This window comes from Physella acuta, unplaced genomic scaffold (genome assembly GCF_028476545.2).
Source record: "Physella acuta isolate Inbredline_101_S28 unplaced genomic scaffold, ASM2847654v3 ptg000912l, whole genome shotgun sequence".
Lineage (NCBI taxonomy): Eukaryota > Metazoa > Mollusca > Gastropoda > Physidae > Physella > Physella acuta.
Window position 1 is genome coordinate 26500 of NW_026732429.1, and position 21107 is coordinate 47606.

The window sequence follows — 21107 nt, forward strand, 5'->3', positions numbered from 1 at the left end:
GCCATGCGCACAGTCTTAACACACGCAGGTATGGCTCAATGGCGTGGCTAAGACTTTTAGGTCCCTATGCAAAAATTACAAGTGGTTTCTATTTGAAATTTTTATTCATTTCTACAGCAGAAAAAAATTGGATTTCCATTGAGTTTTTAAAATTATTTATATAACATAAATATTAAAATTCGAATGTAAGTTTTAATTTTTCTTAAAAAAGGGAAAAGGGCCCTTAGGTTCTTTGGGCCCAGTAGGGGCGGATTAAGCAGGGCCCCCGACGCAAATTTTTGGGTGCATCTCTATGTATTTACATAAATACATACATAAATATAAATATATATATATATATATATATATATATATATATATATATATATATATATATATATATATTAGCGTACACATCCCCGCGCGTTGCCGCGGGAACAGAAGAAAGTCCGACCAAATATATATGAAGGGTTTCATCCATGCGTTACCGATCCTATATTCTTAGACGCGTGGCCTTGTTTTCTGGAAGTGAGTTATTTAAATGTAAACAATGCCTGCGCTTGGATCATAAATATCGGGATACAGGTTTACCTACACTGCCGCATGGAAACCTTGAGTGTACATTAATCACTCATCGAAATAATGAGGTAGAACACACTTCGGTGACCGCTTTCACTACAGCATAGGCGCCGCGTACCTCCTCGGGAGTATTCATCAACTCCCTAAAGTTTTAAGGCACCGAGATAAAGTGTGTCGAACCGCAATGGTCTTTATTTTTATATACAGTATTTAGAGAAAAATCACGCCCTGGCGAAATTAAAAATGATTTTTTTACAGAAACTTTCCCCATGGCGCCTCCTGCAAATTTAAAACTGTTTTTTTTTTAGTAGAAACCTCCCCAGGAATATTTTCAACATCTTCCCAAAGTTTCACGGCGATCGTGTGAACGGTGTCACTGCAATTCACTTTTATTATTTTTATATACCGTACACAGAAAAAAATCCCACCCTCCGGTGGCGCCGCACTTGCGAATTTAAATATGATATTTTTACAGAACCCTTCCCCAGAGAGTTCTAATGAACTCACCAAAGTTTGATGGCGATCGGATGAACGCTGTCAAACCAAAATATTTTTTGTTAAATACCGCATATAGAAAAAAAAAACAAATCGTGCCCTGCCGGGGCGCCACCCCTGCGAATTTGAAATTTTTTTCCCGCAGAAACCTCCCCAGGAATATTCTCAACAACTTTCCAAAGTTTCACGGCGATGTTATGAGAGGTGTAGTAATGCATAAAAGACAGACAGACAGACAGACAGACACACACACACACATACACACACACACACACACACACACACAAACATACATTGCTTTATACATTGCTTTTTTTCTAGTTCCGTCATTGATTCAATTACAACTTCTATTACCCGAAGAGTACAAATCCAGGATAAACGGGTTACACCCTGATATTACAACTACAGTACAATTAAAATTGTTCTTGATAATAACTTATCTTTTATAAATCTTATTTATGTGAAAATTAGATTCAGATAACAAAAGATTTGAAAACATCTCTCTATACTCTATACCTTTTCTAATTGTTGTAAACATGTGAGAGTTAAAGTGCTGCTTGTCTAGATACATTATTATTTTAAATAATAGATATGTTACTTTATACTATTTTGGTACGTGTGGTTAGTCCACTATACATTTGCAGTTCTGATTAAGTAAGCTAGCCTAATGTAATTTACTTACTGTTCGTATTTTATTATTTTAGAGAGAGAGCTCACGTTAAAAAAAACATTGTTTGACATGAAGCGATGACAGCTAACCTACAGAGTTCGCACTGTAGAGATTGGGCGTTTATGTCCGATTAAGGGACAACTACTGTAAGTTTTCCTGTGTGAAAAAGATTCTCATACTTTTAAAGGGAAATAAGCGTATGGTCTAGACATGCAACATATATTTAGACTGTAAGAAACAAATAGGATCATTATTTTACATTCGTTGACGCTAACTAATCTTTTACTTCAAATAACTAAATTCAAAACATAGGTCACTTACTACCTTTTTAAAACGTATGATTTCGAAAGGTGCAAAAAGCCGGATCAGTAGGTCTACACATTTTCTATTACGTTTGTTTTAAAGCGCCAATTGTGAGCGATTAGACGGATCCTTCAAACATTCACATGAAAAAAAAAATTTCTACCCCATTTTGTTAAGATTAAATGTTTTATTTCATGAAACTAGTTAATCAACCGAATTGTATACCAGAAATAAAATGTATACTATTTCAGGGAGCGTCTTCGCTTTATATCGACATTTTCCGAGCAGAAAATGACGATATTGGATTTTGACATTAGAGGGGCGGGTAGTTTTGAAGTTTTTTCATGGGGAACAACTCAAATTTTTTGCCTTGGTGAATGAAATGGCTTGTCATTTTAACACGATTTAAAGACGGTTAGTAATGTTTTCATTGATTGCTAGGGTTAGCCTATGTTGTCTGAATGCTTGCGATTGAGAACTACTTGATAGTGTAGACCCTTACAGCATTATTTTTAAAATATTTTTGTTACCATAGCGTACTTTAGTACCGATTGGATACCTTTACTAATATTTGAGAAGACACCCACGCTTTTCTTTATAGTAATTTAAATAGTAGTCTATAATTTATTTTCTACTTTTTAGAGCATTATTACATAAAAGCTTGTTATTAAAACGTTTTTTATGAATTTTTTTTCAGTACTTTACATGTTTTATTTACAATAGAGTTACATGACTAAAAACCATTGCGCGTCTACTGAACGTGATGGCGCAGCTATTGAACGTACCGTGATGGCGTAGCTATTGAACGTGATGACGCGTGTAGTCTGGTTGGCAAGACATGCCTACTAATTCGGTCCAAATTTTAATTAATTCATAAAACATTAATTAGGCATCCAATTAAGTCAAATTTAATTTCAGATTGCATTGTCTTCATGTCTTGACCCACGTGTCAAATGTGAATAGTATCGGTCAAGTAGAAGTTTCCGAATTTTCACTCGTGCGTTTCGATCTAGACAGACTGACGACTGACGAGGAAGTGAGTTAAATAAAAGCTTGATTGAAGTTTGTGATGCAAACATTAAAACATTATAATGAAAACAAACAGTTAAGCGGTAATATTTTGGGCCCCTAAAAATCGGGGACCTATGAATACAGTCATTTCGCCCCCCCCCCCCCCCCTTTTAATTCGCTAATAGGGCCCGTATGTCTTGCTTACTCTAGCTATACGGTAGCTAAGCCACTGCCCACGGGTATGGCCTTCTGGACCACTTTTATGTTTTAAGACGTTCAATATAATGGCGTGGTCAGATGATAGAGACAACGACTGTACACCGAATGTTTCGAGTTTGGAAACTGTGCTCGAGCCAGTTGAATGTCCCAAATCCGTCCAGCTCTGACTGATACCGGACTAAAATTAAGGAAAGTAAAAGGGTTGGACATAATGCTAACCACTTTATTCTTGTATGGCGAGTTCAAAGAAAAAAATGATTTAATTTCATCCCTATTATCTGAAAGAGAACCTTAAACTTTTAAATAGAAAATGCACTCAAATAGTCAATGGATTTAGTAATGTTGAGTTAATTAAATATAGAGTGGGCGGAGTTGAGTCTTTAGCTTAAATCTTTGTTCTGATTTGAAAAATCAAAGAATTTTATACAATGCAAAAAAAATGGGCAATCCAAAAGTCATTGACTGGACGAGTTTAGGTAGTATGGGTGGGAGGCTGCTAAACACAAACTACTTGAATTTCTACGAAAGTTAGACTTGGAAAGAAAGAAAACAACAATTTATTTTCATAATTTGATGAGTTTCAATTTATTTTTCTATAATTTATGATATGGTGAGCAATTTACCTATCTTTGTGGTTTTCACAAATGTGCTTGAGGTACTTCTTCAACCCTCCTTTTAAGTTCACGAAGTTTTGTTAGAAACTAATAGGAGGTCTTTAAACCCCAGCTCAGCTTGCAGCCGCCTGCTCTGTCGTCTGTGTAATCGACGTAATACTCGGTCCAATTGGTGGCCGGAACACACTGGTATGGTGGGGCGCCGCCTCCGCATTGTGCCGCCTCACCTTCAGCCTCCCACTTGAAACAAACCTGTAACACTTTCATCCAGTATGGGACGCGGCCAGGGATTTCAAGCATCCACCGAATTTTGCAACCACCCCTATTTTGGCTCGTATCGTCGAGATATTCATTAGACAACGAGTTGATATTTCCGCAGTAATTGTATCCTTTGCCAATACCGCATTGCTTATCGTCTTTAATACTTTTGTCTAGGTCCCACTGATAGCATATCTTGATTTTGTGCAGCCATTCTGGTGGGTTAGGCTCCAATGAGTAGATTCCCCATTGCATCTTACAACCTCCGCTTCGTTGGTCAGTACTGTCATGGTACCATTCAGTCATTGAGTTGATATTAGCACAAAAGTCTTGAGGATCATTTTTTCCTCCACATTGATTTCGATCGCCGGTAGGCCACCAATGCAAACATAACTTGGTGGAGGTTAGAAACCATTTGGGAACGGACATTAATTCTTGTAGATCTCTAGATAAACCTTCAACAGCAGGTTTGGGAATAACTTTTGTAGCTTTCAAATCATTCAATGTAGTCAAGAATCTTCTGATTATAAAATTATCAGACTTAGATTTGGCTACATTTATAAGATATTGCAATTCTCCTAAATAACTTCTTATTAAATGGTTCTCTACTGCTGCCACCATAGACGCCTTCTTTGTTGCGTTTCTAAACAAGTTGCTGATTGGTTTCAAATTGCCAGAGAATAGCCACGGATCATTTTCTACAGTTGGGAGCCATTTTGAGAAATCTGGTTGGTCATTGAGCAGGTTGGTGTTGCCTCCGTAGTACTTGATTGTTTTATTAGTGTTGGATTTAAAAGTTTCGTCAACTTTTTGATTTGTGTTGGAGGTTCCGACACTAACAGAAACCGCTAGCATGTAAGACGCTCTAGCATTGGCTTCAATTTGGATCTCCGTTTGAGATGAGTAGTAGTCTTGTGAAGCCTCGAACATCATCCTGACATAGCCTCCAAATTTTCCTGTAGCGAAGTAATGCGTACCGTAAGTCTCAATAAATTTATTATAAGCATCGGGATTACTTTCGTAGGTGTCTGTCAGAAAACGATCAATGTAACTTTGTGTAAATGTATCTAATTCTAAATTCTCCGCTGCGTTGACATCGGCACGGATCGCCCCAGCAAAAGCTGTAACTTCAGACATGTACTTTGAACTGCTGGTGATTAAACTCTGCAGTTTCCTGTAGGAAAAACTTGCCGAGAAAGCGTAAAATCCTAAGTTACATCGAGACCAGCGTTGACACTCATGGATTCTCTGACGTCATTGTAGGACTTAAATGTGTTGACTTCAGAGGTCGTATGTCCACCTGGCGCTGTTGTGATTGTCCAAATCTGCTCAATTAAAATTGTATTGTAATTTAATTTTAGTCAGTTTAATGTGGCATTTATAAAAATAGTATCGTTTATGAATAGTATCTTGGTGTGTTGCAAAAGTTTGAGAGTATGTGTGTTGTAGAATGATTTTATATTAATAAAAGAGTGTGACTGTATGATGAGGTACGTAAGGATGTGAAGTGTGAGAGTAGGATCTTGTTGCTGGAGGAAGAGGGTTAGGGCAGTTTGCGATTTGTTGAGCAGAGTGTAGAGGCATTCGTCAAGTTGTCGTGAATGTACTCATGCCTTTATACACGTTGTGAATGTCGTCGTCCGTACCTATCAATTAGATGTCATGTGCGATAAAGAATGAAATAAAACAACGATCCTTTCAAGTAATGTGTCTCAGATTGTTGGAGTTGATGAATCTGCGTTTTGATTGATGGTCGACTAAGTCTCTAACTCGCTCGCAACACTATCGTACAGTAAATGTCGAATTAATAAAATTGTCTTTCAACATTATTTGTAGATCTGTATATTTTTTTTTACATTTCCGACTGTTTTTTATTTCAGGATGACGTTCTAAAAGATTTTTGCATACATTTTCAAAAATAATTTGTTTACTCAATAACTAGCAATTTAATGAGGAAATATTGTGTTTCCGAAAAGATATACAGATAAAAAAGTTCTTATTTAGCGTACAATTCAAAAACCAAGTCTAAACTAGGCTGAAAGTAGATAACCGATAAACAAAATGGCAGATCTGTAGTTTTGCCCATCTTCTTTGGAATGCGGAAGAGTGGGGTTCTGGCATGCTCTCTAAAATAATATCAAAAACTTGACTACGGCAAAATATTTTTTAAAAAAATGGAATACTCATACATCTTTGCTTTAGGGAGATAACACAAATTTACACTTGAGTCTCTTTTTTTTTCTACAATTACTTACCAACGCTAAAACCGTCAACAAAATCAGTAAGAGTAGGAATACGTAAGTATACCGACATCTAGGACATGTTACGCTTTTGTAAATGTGTTTGTGTGTGTGGGGGGGGAGGGAAAAATCGAGATTTCAGGGTTATCAGTTGAACGCTCTACCATTCGACCATCCCGCCCCATGCACAACGTCAACTACATTTTAAAATATCGACAAGACATGTTTAAATATAATCCTTCTTCATACTTGATCAGGCATATCGTACAAAATTCCCCTCGGACTCTTCCACTTTTTCCCTTGGTCACAGGTCAGTGGAATTATCGGACTCAGGATCCCATTGTTGCTTGTAAAGTCTAGAGGTAACAGGTCAAGCTGCGCTATGTCCACACCCACGGCAATTTTAGATAGTCCAGGCACGATATTAATGCATTGTTTGGCCGCTTCTGATGACACGGCAACCGCAAACAATAAAAACAGCTTTAGCATGGCTGTAGCCTGTAAAAATAGACAGAGGAGAACATACTTGACGCTGGTAGCCTATCAAATGCGTGCTAAAGTAGCTTATCTTTATTTATATTTAATATGAAAATTTAATTTAAATAGTATGTTTATACATATACTAGATAAACAGCCCGTTGAGGGAGAAATACAACGGGCGATATAATGATAGTATTGTCTTTTTCTTTAAATGAAACCAAAACTAAAATCACCACCTCAACTTCAAATTTAACCGGAAACGAAAAATTGCATTGGAAACGGATTTTCAAACAGAATGAACATTTTAACCCGATCTTTTATTTACTCGGTTACTTCTTATTCATACTAAATATAGTCGTAGTCATACCCCTTAACGTCGCACCTAAGATCAAACTTGACAAAAGCCACATTTAGAGTTTCTTTTAGGTAACTCTTCCGAGAGGAGTGAGGTAGGGGGGGGGGCCGCCCAAAGAGTGTCACAATAACAAAATAGATTTTTTTTTTAGAAAATATATTTTTTACCTGTGTCCGACCTTCTCCCCGAAAAATTTAGTCCACCCCCCCCCCCCCCCCCCCCATACTTGAAAATTTCACGTACCCCTTCCTCCTCCCGTGAGAATAACGTTTGGAAGAAACACTGGTCGCATTTGTAGATCATACAGACTGAAGGTGTGCCCTATTTCTATAATCTAGAGCCGTTTTCTACTTTTGGCCTCATGTAAATAGTGATTATTTCAAATGTTTTTTTTTCTCCCGGTGGAGGGGGGGGGGGTCACTTGCATTTTTTAGTGAGGGGGGCGGATTAAATTCTATGTAGGAAGGGGAGGCTGACATTGGTAAAAGTACATATCTTCTATATAAATTGTATTTCGTTTAGAACTGTACATATTTCCTTCGGCTTTGAAAACTTCCTACATGTCCCATGTGAAGTCACGGTCTTTTACTTTGCATCTTTTAAATGTCCTTGTGTTTTCTCTAGAGCGGTACCGACGGATAGAATATCGTAACTATTATTATGATTTCCTGATGTTCCAGACAGACAAACATAATAGCGAAACTTTTATTGTGATTATAAAAGCTATTATTATTTTTATAATTATCTCTTCAAAACTAACCCAGTAATGTAAATGAGTACTCACCCAGTGAGCGGTCAACATAGATAACAGCATGCAGATACTCATGTCGGTGAAGATCTATTGGTTTTATAAGTTAGCTGCAGGTCGATAAATGTATACACAATCTAATGCCTTTAATCTAACCAGGTGTGTTTATATACAATCACTCAGAAGTGTGTCGCAGAATGCACGTTTGTAGGGCCGTTTAAATATCGCAGTAGATGAGAGATATAGCATGGAAAATTCTAAATGATTTAATTTTTGAACAACACGGATGGCTTATTCAAAATTTAAGTGTGAACATTAGGTACAGTAGAGTTGATGTTGCAACAGTTAAATACATTCCTTTAATCAGTAGCGTAGCAAGGTGGGGGTGGGGGTATGAGGGGTGGATGATGACACCATCCAAATGGGTGATGCTAAAATAAAAAGTAGCAGATTATAGTGAGAATATCTAAATTGTGTTATTAAAACTTATTAAAGCTATATTCAACATTAGGGCTAGAGTAACACCATCAAGAACGGGATGTGACACCAGATTGTCTCTAGTTCTAGTACGTTAATGGATAGGTGACACCAAGGGTCACCGCACCAGGTGTAACCCAACCTATTGACGCCGCTGCCTGCATTAAAACATGATGATACACAGGCTTTTTGTTGACAAAAGACATAACGAATCTAATCAGCAGTACTGATAATTAACAAATATAAAAGAAATTTACTATCTTTAATATTGTGATCGAGTAAATGAAATACAATTTTTTTATGTCGTTTGCTTGATAAACACATTTTACTAACGGTTGAAAAGAAACCTCACCAAAGCTACGTCACAACTTCACCTCTGTCCAGGACCGGCGTATTTTATTATTATAAAGCTACTCTCTAGCTCAGAGCTGTCCACACAAGTGGCTAAGTAGTCACCAGTCATCTCTGGCCATTTTTAGCAAATTGGCGCCTTTTTGGAAACTTTTTAAACTCAAAGTTTTTAACATTGATATTTGTTAAAAAATTATCTTTGGTCGGCACATTTGAAACGTAACGGTAAATCTCTGTGAATATTGTTTTTTCAATTACCAGTAAAAGGTGTGTGAGCAATACAGTGATCTAACCCATAACTTCTCATTATGTTAAAAAATTATCTTTAAAAAACACAACTTGTCAGTAGCAATTTTAAAAAATTGCATAATTTGAAATGTAAGACCGATATTAATGTTACATGTAGGCTATTATTATTATTCCGAACGTTTAACTCGTGGAGTGAAAAGCTGGCTTTTATAATAACTCTGATTTAAAAAACTTTCATTATGCTGTAATACTTTAGCATTTATAATGACAATATATTTAATTCTGATTTTAGACATATAATTTTTTAAAAACGAATAGTGTTAAGCTACTTTTATAGATTCTAAAGTAATTATTGATTTGTTTTGATATTTATAATAAAATGTGTAGACATATACATATTTATATTAAGATATTGATTATTTCCCCTTTTCTCTAGTCTTAAATATCCCAGGAATTATTATGTAATTTTTTTACAAAAATTACGAAACAGATTATGCCGCGTTCATTGTTTTTTTGGTTGCAGTGTGTTTATATATATATATATATATATATATATATATATATATATATATATATATATATATATATATATATATATATATATATATATATATATACTTATATAGAAAATATTACATATTCGGCGCCCTTTTTTTACTATTTCCGCTCCCCCTACAACGAAAACCTGGATACGCCTCTGGTAGTCAGGTCTCTTTTGTACAAAAATTTAATCTGCTCCTACAAAGAGTGAAAAGGGGTATTAATATAGGATGTAGCAAAATTTCCTATTGGTTGCATTTTTAGCACAGATGTTTTTACAGACATACAATACGGTTTAAACAATAATATAAAAATACTTAATACTATACAATAATATATAGTAATATACCACAATAGTAAGAATATCATCCTTTGGTAGGTGAGACGCATAAATAATTAAAATCCGATGTTTTTAATTATTTTAAAGTCAGTTTACACATATTTTTTTACCCGACGTAAGTACAGGATCTTTATGGCTTTTGAATTCTAGAAGAATCATTACATACAATACGGTTATAACAATAATATAAAAATACTTAATAATATGCAATATATTTATATAGTAATATACCATAATAGTACGAACATCATCCTTTGGTAGATGAGGCGTATAAATATTCAATTTTTTTCCCGACTTAGGTACAGAATATGTATGGCTTCTGAATGCTAGAGGAATTATTAGATGTAGGGAGAAACAATTACGTTTTAAAAACTATAGACATTTTGTTTTTAATTTGAATGTCAGTGTGGACATTTTACACTTTGTCCAGTCGGGTGTCAGTCATTCCTTGTAGTGACTATGATCTGTATAGAATGCATAGGAAAAGAATGTAACATTGCACTGTTATTAATTTCCTTAAAAGATATGCATTTTATAGAATGGCTGGTATGATAGTTTAACAATTTTTCGTTGACTAATGTTTAAATCAAACAATGATGTTATCTATGTTCATCATCATCATCACTCCTTTGTGGCCCCTGGGGAGCAAAGGGCTGCAACCACACATCTCCAGCGGACTCGGTTTTGGGCTGCTCCTCTAATCTGTGCCCATGAGAGCCCAGCTGTTTTCGCCTCTTCCTCTACCGTTCTCTTCCATGTTTTCCTTGGCCGGCCCACCCTCCTTTTCCCCTTTTGTTTATTTGAATTGTGCCCAAGTTTTGCACCACTCGGAACTGCCTTCTAGAATGACATTCAGGGCGTCACAGAAGAACACACGGACACACACAGTGGGGGTGGGGGGGGGGCTGAAAACGTTATGTAGTAAATGCATAAGGTTCCAGAAACAGGGATGGTCACATTGACTGAGAGAATAGAATACTCAAACAAGGTACAGAAACTGTCTAAACTGAATATAGATCAAAAGAAATCCTCTTGACTGCTTAGAGAGCAACATGATACACAGACACTAAGTACCAAGATCTCACAGCAATGCTTGTATTTTTTTTACCTAAACGCTACATATTTTCATGGTGTCGCTAAACACAGGTTCTAAATTAAGTCAATAATTCAGAGAGAAGCTGAATTAGTTTCTAAACTTTACACCGTTACCTTAAACTAAAAGTCTCTCTAGCTAGACAAAGAAATCACAACTAGACTACACAAACTACATCTAGACCTTACCAATGTTACTTTAAGACTTATTTCCTAGGATTTTATGGAAGGTGGGGGGGGGGGGGGGGGGGGGAAGGTTTGCATTAGATGAAATTTTTGGTGAAGAATAAAGAGGAGCCTGGGAGTAATTCCGGACCATATATCTCGACTATTCATACTACATTTGCATTGCACCCAACATACATGTACAACATATTTTTTTGAGGGTCTAACCAATTACTTATGCTAGCCTCTTGATTTTGTGTTTCTGCAGTATTATGTTAACCAACTTAGCTTTATTTTCCCATATAGGCCTGTATATTTTAGCTATAAGACTTAAAAAATAGTGAAAGTTTTTAAATATCATAACTATTAAAAATTTACAGCCATTATATTTATATTTTCTAATGATAGAAACAAGAAAGACAAATTTGCATATCATAGAAATCGATAACATTTTTATTGTTATTTCCCTTTGACCACAAAACAACTTTGTTGCTTAAATTTAAAGAACCTGATTCACCTTTTAGTATACGGAAGAAAAAAACTATAACCAAATCTCTATTGTTAGCAAACATCGCAATATCAAGTTTTACTATTTAATTTCCAAACAAGGTACGCATCTCACAAACCAAATGATAAGCCGATGGTTCTACTAACCCCCCGTGTAGTGAGCGGTCGTTCTTCCGAAGCAGAGTTTTTGTGAGGCATCTCTTCGAGCCCACCCCACCCTCTGAAAGAATTTATATAGAAAATATATACTCTTACCAGTTTCCACCCCCGGAAATCTAAAGCAGCCCCCCCCCCCCCCCCCACCCACTCTGAAGGAAAACATCCTAAACAAACACTGTCAGTTTCATGCGGTCATCTTTCTAGCCGTCTGTCCCGTTAAACGGTTCGTGCGTCACACCTGTTCTTTGAAATTCCTTTTTAGGCTAGACCGTAAAAGATGACACGTTTCTCTAAGATATTACAACCAGCACTAGATCTATACAAAACTGTCTTTACATTCCCCAACTCTAGTCAGGTAAACACATCTGGTGTAAAGCTTGAATTGTATTGTAAAGATCACGCTGCCAACAAACTCAAGATCACTTTTAACATAGCGGATAATGTTGCAATAACTGAACAAGGTAAGATTGTATTAAATCAAAAGATTGTATTTCTATTTAAAAACATTTTTCTTAAACAATAGTGTTATACATCAGGACAATTTTCATTTATTGTCGAAACACTTGTCATACTTTGTAAACAAATTATGGTTCTTACAAACAAATAAAAAATTAGAGATAGGACGCATTAGCAGTACAGATTGTAGGGTAGGAATAAAAATTTAAAAAAATGAAAATAAAAATATCAATGTTACAATGGTTTAACGAAGTAAAACATTTAATTAGATCATTCTTATACATGTTGATAAGAAATGTAAGACAAGACACCATCAGCATAACGACGGGAAAAATTCCGCCATTTTGTTTGTTAACATTGTGTAGACAAGGGGAGAGAACTAACAGTTACATCAGTACCTCCACTCCCCACTATAATTTCCTTCAGAGTTGGATCCACTGTGGGGATGGTCATAGAACAACATGTCATGTCTCAGCCTGTAGACACACGCTCCACTGGAGCCAGGACATGTACATGTTGTGTACCAGTACCTGGTCAAGGGGTCATCATTGTAAGAATGCTCACCTTTAACACCATACCTCTTACGTTTGTGTGTCCATCGTCCTACAGAGACCTGTTTAGGACAGCCATGAGGATGTGACACTATAACGGTCAACTTGTCCGCATCAGCAGATCTCTCGTATTTGTTACTTAATTTCCTACATAGAACACCATAGCGCTGCCACATCTTGTACAGCTCATCAACCAACTCTAAGTCACAAGTCACATATCTCAACCAGAGGCGTAGCGGCCCCTCCCGGCGCCCGGGGCGAACATTCAGTTTGGCGCCCCCCATATATATATATATATATATATATATATATATATATATATATATATATATATATATATATATATATATATATATATATATATATATATATATATATATATATATATATATATGCGTGTGCGACAGTCTTGAAAAAAATTAACAATTACGCGGATTGTCGTTCCCTAAAACTTTACTCGACGCCAATTAAATTCCCCCTGAGATGCATTATCCTTTAAAGATGATGATTAGTAATGTCAGAAAAAAAATTGTAGCGGTGCTAATTCGTTTAGGGCAGTCTTTTTATGTTTTATCTTTGGAACAGTCTCTATTATGATATAGTATATAATTGGATTATAAGTTTGTTAGATTAAGGTCATACAATTGACATACAATAGCAAATTATTGTTCACATTGGAATACGATATGGGTATTTAGTTGACTGGTTGATTGTATAATGAAACAAGCTGAAGGAAACACATTTATTTTCTAAATGTTAAAATAGTTATCTAGTAACCGATCCAATACAAATCCTGCGATTTTTGTTGGTGAAAAAGCGCCCCCCTCCCAATCTCCCCACCATCTTGGACAAAAATGGTACAGTGGATGTTAAACGTCAATAATTTGTGTTTTTATGTTACACAATCGTAAAATACGTTTTAGTTCCATGGGTTCTTTTCTGAGTGATTTGGGTTATTTATTCCTTAATTTTTCCGATTTTAGTCTTCGAAAAAGCGCCCCCCCCCCCCCCCCCCCGTCTAGGAAAGCTGGAAAGCAGTTTTTCCGGTCACTGTTTCTTAAGGATATACCTTTTACAGTTACTCAATCAAGGTAGAAAACAGTTAAATCAGTATGCAAAGGCTCTCAGCGGTTAAATTCCTTTACTTTGACTGTTTATAATTCAAAACTGCAGCTTAAAATGAGCTTGTAAAAAATGTTCTACCCCTTTTGGCGCCCCCCCTGAGGTCGGCGCCCGGGGCGGCCGCCCTCCCCGCCCTCCCCTAGCTACGCCTCTGATCTCAACCAACACATGTCTCCCTCAATGTCTGCCCCAGTCATCTCCCAGCCATCAAGACTGACCACTGGACTTTTATTGTCATCAAAACGTAAAACACACCTGGTCTGTCTCGCCTCACTGTCATCAAACACCGCGTGTGTGGCTGTCAACACACGAACCACCCCCCACACTTTGCTGGGTGTGGCAGAGACTTGACACGTGGCACAACGACAAGTTTTGTCACTCTCTGTGTACTTGTACACACTCCTCACCCTCCCTGTCCCTAACCTCATCACGTGACTTCCTCTGTCATTATAACATGGATATGGAACTTGAGTGCCTGGGTAAAACTCTGGTCTCTCTAGACTGGTGAATTTAGTCTTTACCTGGACAGTTATGGCTGCAATTGCTTTGATTGTCTCAGACAAGAGGTCGTCGCCATGGAAACGTGAGGGGAGACAACTTGCGTTGAAATCTTTAAGAGGTATAAAACCTTTGTGACCTGGATTCTTCTTACAGCCAGTAACATGTTTGTGTAGATCAGCTTCTCCTCCATAGCACATCTCAGCCTCATGATTTCCTACAGGAACATGGGAAAAAAGTATTTAAGCAGCCTAAAATGATGTATTATATAAACAACATGACATGAATAAAAGACAGTAATGTGATAATAAAAGTTTCCCTTAAAAGAGGTTATACTCTAATACATATTTAAAATCACTGTTTTGATAGAATGTTTATTCAAACAAATGTTTATTTACCTGGGATAAAAATATCACTCATTATAGCACATGCGACTGTCTTTTAATTTTGTTTGCTTAATCTGAAAAACAAAAACCAAGATTACACATTAAATGATAAATTAAAATAAAATGTTCAGGACACTTTAGTACATTAAAATATAAAACTGAAATGATTAAATTATTTAAATTTGTACCTGTACTCTCTCTTGTTTGTGACAACCATTGACAAAGTTTTGTTCTTGTTTTTTCTGTAAATTTTTTTAATAAATAAACAATTACAAACTTTAAAATTTACAATAAAAATAGACATGGTGTAACAATTAGGCTAAAGACGGTTTTTATACAAACACAACATTTTGTTTATAAAAACAACTTGATGTTGACACTAAAGTAATTAGATGTGAAATGTATAATAAAATATAAGTGACATGGTTCTTGCAAATAGAGCTATACAGAATTGTATCAACATTTTATAATCGGGTGTAATTGTTAATATTGGAACTGTATTTGTGTTACCTATAGTATTCAAACTTACAGTGTTTTTTTTTATTATTTTACACCTTACCAGTTGTTTTTTTTTTTTAAGATTTTTTCTCCTGTCACTTCATCATCTACCAGCATTCAACAATATCATCTGGACTGTCGGTAAGCATCTGCAAATGTCTGATGTATAATTAATTTTGTGCAACTAATTAAAGACTTAGCAAATTAAAACAATTTATTTAGATAATTTAGCCTACTGATTAAGGATAAAACTTTAAATTACAAGTAAATTGTAGGAATACAACTGTTACATAACTTTAAACTTAGAATTTTTATGCATCTAATTTCTACCATGGCAAAACAGTACCTGTCATTGAACTATCAGACAGGGAGAAGCATACAACCATCAGATCAGGAAAATAAGCATAGGACCATTATATCAGGACAAGCATAGAACCATCAGACTAGAACACACTTAACATAATCATCAGGTCAGGCAGGGGTATCCCTGAAGAAAAAAGTTTTATGTCTAGGTAGGGCCTAATATAATATTAAATTGTAGCTTACCTACTGTTGTTACCGTTATTAAACAAAGTTAAATAAAGTAATCATTTATCTCAAAATTACTCTAAAAATTATACACTTCCCTTTCTATATGCAAAGAATTTAATAATAGATTGTATGCATACATTATGTGTGTGTATACTATTGTGATGATTGTCTTTTGAGTAGGACCACTTAAAAATTTAAAAAGACAAGTCTACTAGATCTAGATCTAGATCTATTAGTTTAGCTAAGTTTACTTCAATTTTAATACTTTATTTTATGATGTATACCAAGACTCTAGTTCTAAAAATAGATGTAGTTCTAGATCTAGATATAGAATCTAGATTCTAGATCTAGTAGTTGTTTTTTTTCACATTAACAGCCGTGGCCGATTTTACGCACCTAAAATAATAGATTATCACAATTCTTCATCTTCTTAATGAATCACACTTCCGGTTATCCGGAATCGCTGAAAAGTTGAAAAAAACTGCCAATTTGATATAATACTTAGATTCTATAATAATAGGCATATATGAAATTTCATCAACCTAGCTGTAACGATACTCAAAACACACACACGCATACACACACACTCAGAAATACGGACACAATTGCAAACCTATGCTTTTCTGACTATTTGTAAAAAATCTCGATTTTTGTTTTTGCATTTTGCACGATTACAAGTATAATAATATATATATAGTTCCTCTATATTTCGTATAAGAGGAAGTAAAAACGTCTGATGTAGAAGCTTGACAAGAATGGCTTAACGGGGATCTCACCCGGATGTTCATTTACATTATGATTTCTGAAAAATCTATTTTTAAACTAACGAGGTTTTCCCGATTGCATGTCTCTATACGTGGAAATAAAAATAACTGAAAGTAAAATCAATCTTCAGAGGTCAGTGGCGTCACGAAGTCGGGTGCCATCCGTTGCAGCAACTGAGAATTTCGACCCATCCATAAATTTTGTATTTTTGGTTTGGCGTCACACCTTTCCCTACTGTTGTATTATTTTAACGAGGTAAAACATTGTGGTAACTAGAATATACATTTTTCGATTAGGTGTCACTGTCAGCCTTTAAACTGAGCTCCCGGTGTAGACTGCACTGCCACCTTGTGACAATTTGGGAAGCTAATTGTTGTTTGATAGTATGTGGGAATAAAGGTTGTTTTTTAGCGCAATTTCCATTCTGGAGAATTGCGTTTATTAACCCGTCATTTCTGGATGTATGAATGAATGTATGAATGTATGAATGTATGAATGTATGAATGTATGAATGTATGAATGTATGAATGTATGAATGTATGAATGGATGGATGGATGGATGTGTGTCCGCAGCTTTAAGTCGTATCTCCTCCTCAACGAAGCAATATCGATGACTAGTTCCAAAAGCAATTATGTTAAGCAAGTTACGAGGATGAACATAGGCTATAAAAATTCCGGGTTTCATTTATGGATTTCCCGGAAAAGCCAAAAAACATCGAAAAAAGCAGTTTTTGGCCCATATCTCGGCAACCAGACCACTTAGCGACTTGAAACATGTACCAGTCGATTCCTGCCATAATTTAGAACAATATTGCCGAAGAAAGTTTTCAAAAATATCCTTTCGTTCGGTCACAAAAAAAATTTTGAATTAATTAAAATTTGGACCGAATTAGTAGGCATTTTTTCCAACCACATCACACGCGTCATCACGTTCAATAGCTGCACCATCACGTTCAATGGCTGCGTCATCACGTTCAGTAGCTAGGCGCGCAATGGTTTTTAGTCATGTAACTCTATTGTAAATAAAACATGTAAAATACTGAAATTTTTTTTTAATAAAAAACGTTTTAATATCTAACCAATGGTTTTACTAACCCTGCTCTTGATTTACGCTACGACAGAGCTATTTTTAGATAACATAAGGACATTGCGCTAAAATTGTCACTAGACTTTTTAATTAACTTGTTTTTTACATGACACCATCCTCGTCTACACCGTCGCCCTAACGTCTTCATTTGGTTCTAGATTTTAAACAAGGCAGGTTTGTAGTTTTCTCGGTTACACCAGAAGCGACACCCTCGATTAAAAATGTGTGTTGGAAAAATATCTCCACCTCATCGATGTTGTTGAATGCACGCTTTGGTAATATATGGATCTGGTACATGCGATAGGGCGACAAGACAACAAACAGCGATATGTAGGCCTATATTGGGACGTTTCATATTCTCCATGGTTTTGACTTGCGTCGGCTAGATGACTTGTATTTATACACGATGTGTAATTTTATTTTTAAAAATAGTTTCAAGATTGATCTTTAATGCGATTGGTCTCTTTTAGAGTTTACTGAGTATTGTCAAAACAAGAAAATTGAGTTGATATGGGCATATCACAAGAACCTGCAGTCTTTCCAAAACAAGAAAGGGTACCACAAAAAAGGACGCTTTTTCCCGAGGGAGAAGAAAAAAAGGAAAAGACGTCGTGGGATTGATGACATCAAAGAGTTGACTGAACTTTCCGTTGAAGATGCACTCAAGCAGCAGAGGACCGAGACAGCTGGCAGAAAGTTATCAAAAAATCATGCCCAGCTATCCCAATAAGAGTTGAGGGATGACTTACTGATAAAGATTAAATAGTATTATATATAATAATATCATGCCGCAACTAGAGATATAACTAAACATCTTTTATACCATGTTAAGATATACATATACCACTTATAACCCTTGGCATAAATGGTTGAAGCATGTGTAGTCAAAGCCCCCAGCCGTTAAAACACCTATGATCAAACGCCCTATATCCAAAACACCAGTGGGCAAAACTCCGCGTACAACTTTTTTAAAATTACAAAATATTGCGTAGTTTCAAAATATACTACTCAATACATTTTTAGAGCAGATTTCACCATTTCCGTATGCACCGTACTAAATTTCAACTTAAATTCTAGCTCCTATCATGCCTAAATTTCAAACCCAAAAATTCAATGAATTCACTTCACACTTGCTTAAACTAAATTTATTATTAAACGAATCACAACCTCAATCATAACAACAATCGATAATTTAAATTTAACGCCTTTTACTTAAAATTCTATAACAAATACCACATCTGACATAACTCCATCCAAACCATGATCTTTCACAACTTTAATCCAAACATAAACCATATTTTTTTTTTCTGTTTTTTTTTCTTTCTTACTTGTAGCCTACTTTCATTCATTTAAGATGGTTTACTTATACATTGATCCAGAGGCGTAGCTAGGGGAGGGCGGGGAGGGCGGCCGCCCCGGGCGCCGACCCTAGGGGGGCGCCAAAAGGGGTAGAAAAAAAATTAAAAGCTAATTTTAAGACGCAGTTTTGAATTATAAACAGTCAAAGTAAAGAAATTTAACGACTGAGAGCCTTTGCATACTGATTTAACTGCATTCTACTTTGATTGTGTAACTGTAAAACGTATATCTTTAAGAAACAGTGACCGGAAAAACCGTTTTCCAGCTTTCCTAGATGGGGAGGGCGGGTGGGGCGCTTTTTCGAAGACTAAAATCGGAAAAATTCACAACGGATTAAGGAATATATAACCGATATCACTCAGAAAAGAAACCCATTGAACTAAAGCGTATTTTACGATTGTGTAACATAAAAAAAGAGTTAGTGACATTTAAAATCCGCTCTACCATTTTTGTCCAAGATGGTGGGGCGCTTTTTCACTAACACAAATCGCAGGATTTGTACTAGATCGGTTGCTAACACTTAATGTACGATTTCACTGCCCAGATTTGCTAAGTAATAACGCGACTAGTTCTGTGTACGATTCTTACGATTCTCTCAACTTGATCGTGATAGATCAGATACTTTTACTTGATTGCATTACATATTTCCGGGATTACTGCATTAAAGAGAATTAAATATCACAGATTCTTGTATCGCTATCTGATCAGTAAAATAGCAGAATGTCGGAGCGGGTGGACGGGAAGCGACACTCTTTACCAAAATTTTAAGAGAGAAGAAAATTAGTATATTGTACTGATTATTACTTTGTTCAACCTAACTGGTAATTCAAAATTGCAATATTGGCCTACTATTATCGAAATTGTTCTAAAGACACGACCAAAAGTAGACCAAATAAGGCTTGCACCTTCTACAAAATACACTCTAAAGCAGTGGTTCTTAACTTTTTGGAGTACCGAACCCCACCAGTTTCATATGCGCAATCACCGAACCCTCTTTAATAGTTGTATCGTCCACAATGACAAAATCCGATCGTGAATCCTATAAGTTGGGTGTGTGTCTTGACCTCCGCGGAAACCCTGAGACTGAATTACCGAACCTCTCGGGTTCGATGGAGCCCCCTGTTCTAAGCTCTAATGATTTTCTACTTTTTATTCGTTTCGGTATCTTAAGGGGAATTTAATTGGCGTCAAAGTGAAGTTTTAGGGAACGACAATCAGCGTAATTGTTAATTTTTTTCCAGACTGTCGCACACACAAACACACCAGCATATATATATATATATATATATATATATATATATATATATATATATATATATATATATATATATGGGGGCGCCAAACTGAAAGTTCGCCCCGGGCGCCGGAAAGGGTCGCTACGCCTCTGCATTGATCTAATACAAAACGTCTAAATATAAAATTTAAAAAAATAAAAAATAAATCAACCTGAAACTGAAAATGCAAAATATAACTTACAATAAACAAAGAATCTATAACAAAAAAAAACACTTATAACTTGAAACACCAACTAAACTAAACTGTACGAACCAAAAGTTTAACTAAACAAATATAATCTAAACTGTACCATACTAAAATATAGTAAACGAGCTGACCCGCGCCGTAAGCATACGCGTCTATTTAGTTGTTTTATTTTCTACTTTTCGACAATGTGACGACAGTTTACAAACGACAATGAAAAGATCAAGCAGAACTTCTTACCTCTCATTAGTTTCAAATCTTTTCAAAGCTAAATTATCTGCCCCTAATAGCCGTCAAGCTCACCCTACTGCCTAGAGAGCGGAGTAGGAACGGCTAAGCCCTTACGTGGTGGTGTCTCGCATGGTCCCCCGTAGAGAATTATATATAGAGATATATAGAATAAACTAAACTCCATTGAATAAAACTTAAGTAACTCTATTGAACCAAAAGCCAATTTAGCCATTTAGCAAAAATTACTTAAATATGAAATTGCGTGCACTCAACTTAGACGGTACTCAAGCTGTAGCTTTTTGAGAAACGGAAA

General features: G+C 35.8%; 3 protein-coding genes across 3 annotated transcripts; all 3 read right to left on the bottom strand.

The window, feature by feature from the left end:
- Positions 1-3957: 3957 nt before the first annotated feature.
- Positions 3958-5265, bottom strand: LOC131953160 (perivitellin-2 67 kDa subunit-like). The gene has a single exon (XM_059316218.1). It carries the CDS (start codon positions 5263-5265, stop codon positions 3958-3960), a length of 1308 nt encoding a protein of 435 aa, XP_059172201.1.
- LOC131953156 (perivitellin-2 67 kDa subunit) lies at positions 5046-8020 on the bottom strand. Its single transcript, XM_059316213.1, has 3 exons — positions 7988-8020; positions 6618-6866; positions 5046-5453 (listed from the first exon to the last, which is right to left on the bottom strand). Exons 1-3 carry the CDS (start codon positions 8015-8017, stop codon positions 5337-5339), a joined length of 396 nt encoding a protein of 131 aa, XP_059172196.1. The 5' UTR covers positions 8018-8020; the 3' UTR covers positions 5046-5336.
- A 6083-nt stretch (positions 8021-14103) lies between these two features.
- LOC131953161 (uncharacterized) lies at positions 14104-14921 on the bottom strand. Its single transcript, XM_059316219.1, has 2 exons — positions 14857-14921; positions 14104-14675 (listed from the first exon to the last, which is right to left on the bottom strand). Exons 1-2 carry the CDS (start codon positions 14876-14878, stop codon positions 14104-14106), a joined length of 594 nt encoding a protein of 197 aa, XP_059172202.1. The 5' UTR covers positions 14879-14921.
- Positions 14922-21107: the final 6186 nt, after the last annotated feature.

What these genes read in the sequence shown, in the direction of transcription:
- LOC131953160 (XM_059316218.1), bottom strand. Translation starts at nt 5,265, where the DNA reads ATGTCTGAAGTTACAGCTTTTGCTGGGGCGATCCGTGCCGATGTCAAC.
- LOC131953161 (XM_059316219.1), bottom strand. Translation starts at nt 14,878, where the DNA reads ATGAGTGATATTTTTATCCCAG. An exon ending in GAGTGATATTTTTATCCCAG is followed by an intron (nt 14,676 to 14,856) that starts GTAAATAAACAT and finishes ATGTTCCTGTAG; the next exon opens with GAAATCATGAGGCTGAGATG.
- LOC131953156 (XM_059316213.1), bottom strand. Translation starts at nt 8,017, where the DNA reads ATGCTGTTATCTATGTTGACCGCTCACTGG. An exon ending in CTATGTTGACCGCTCACTGG is followed by an intron (nt 6,867 to 7,987) that starts GTGAGTACTCAT and finishes CTATTTTTACAG; the next exon opens with GCTACAGCCATGCTAAAGCT. An exon ending in TGTACGATATGCCTGATCAA is followed by an intron (nt 5,454 to 6,617) that starts GTATGAAGAAGG and finishes TTAATTGAGCAG; the next exon opens with ATTTGGACAATCACAACAGC.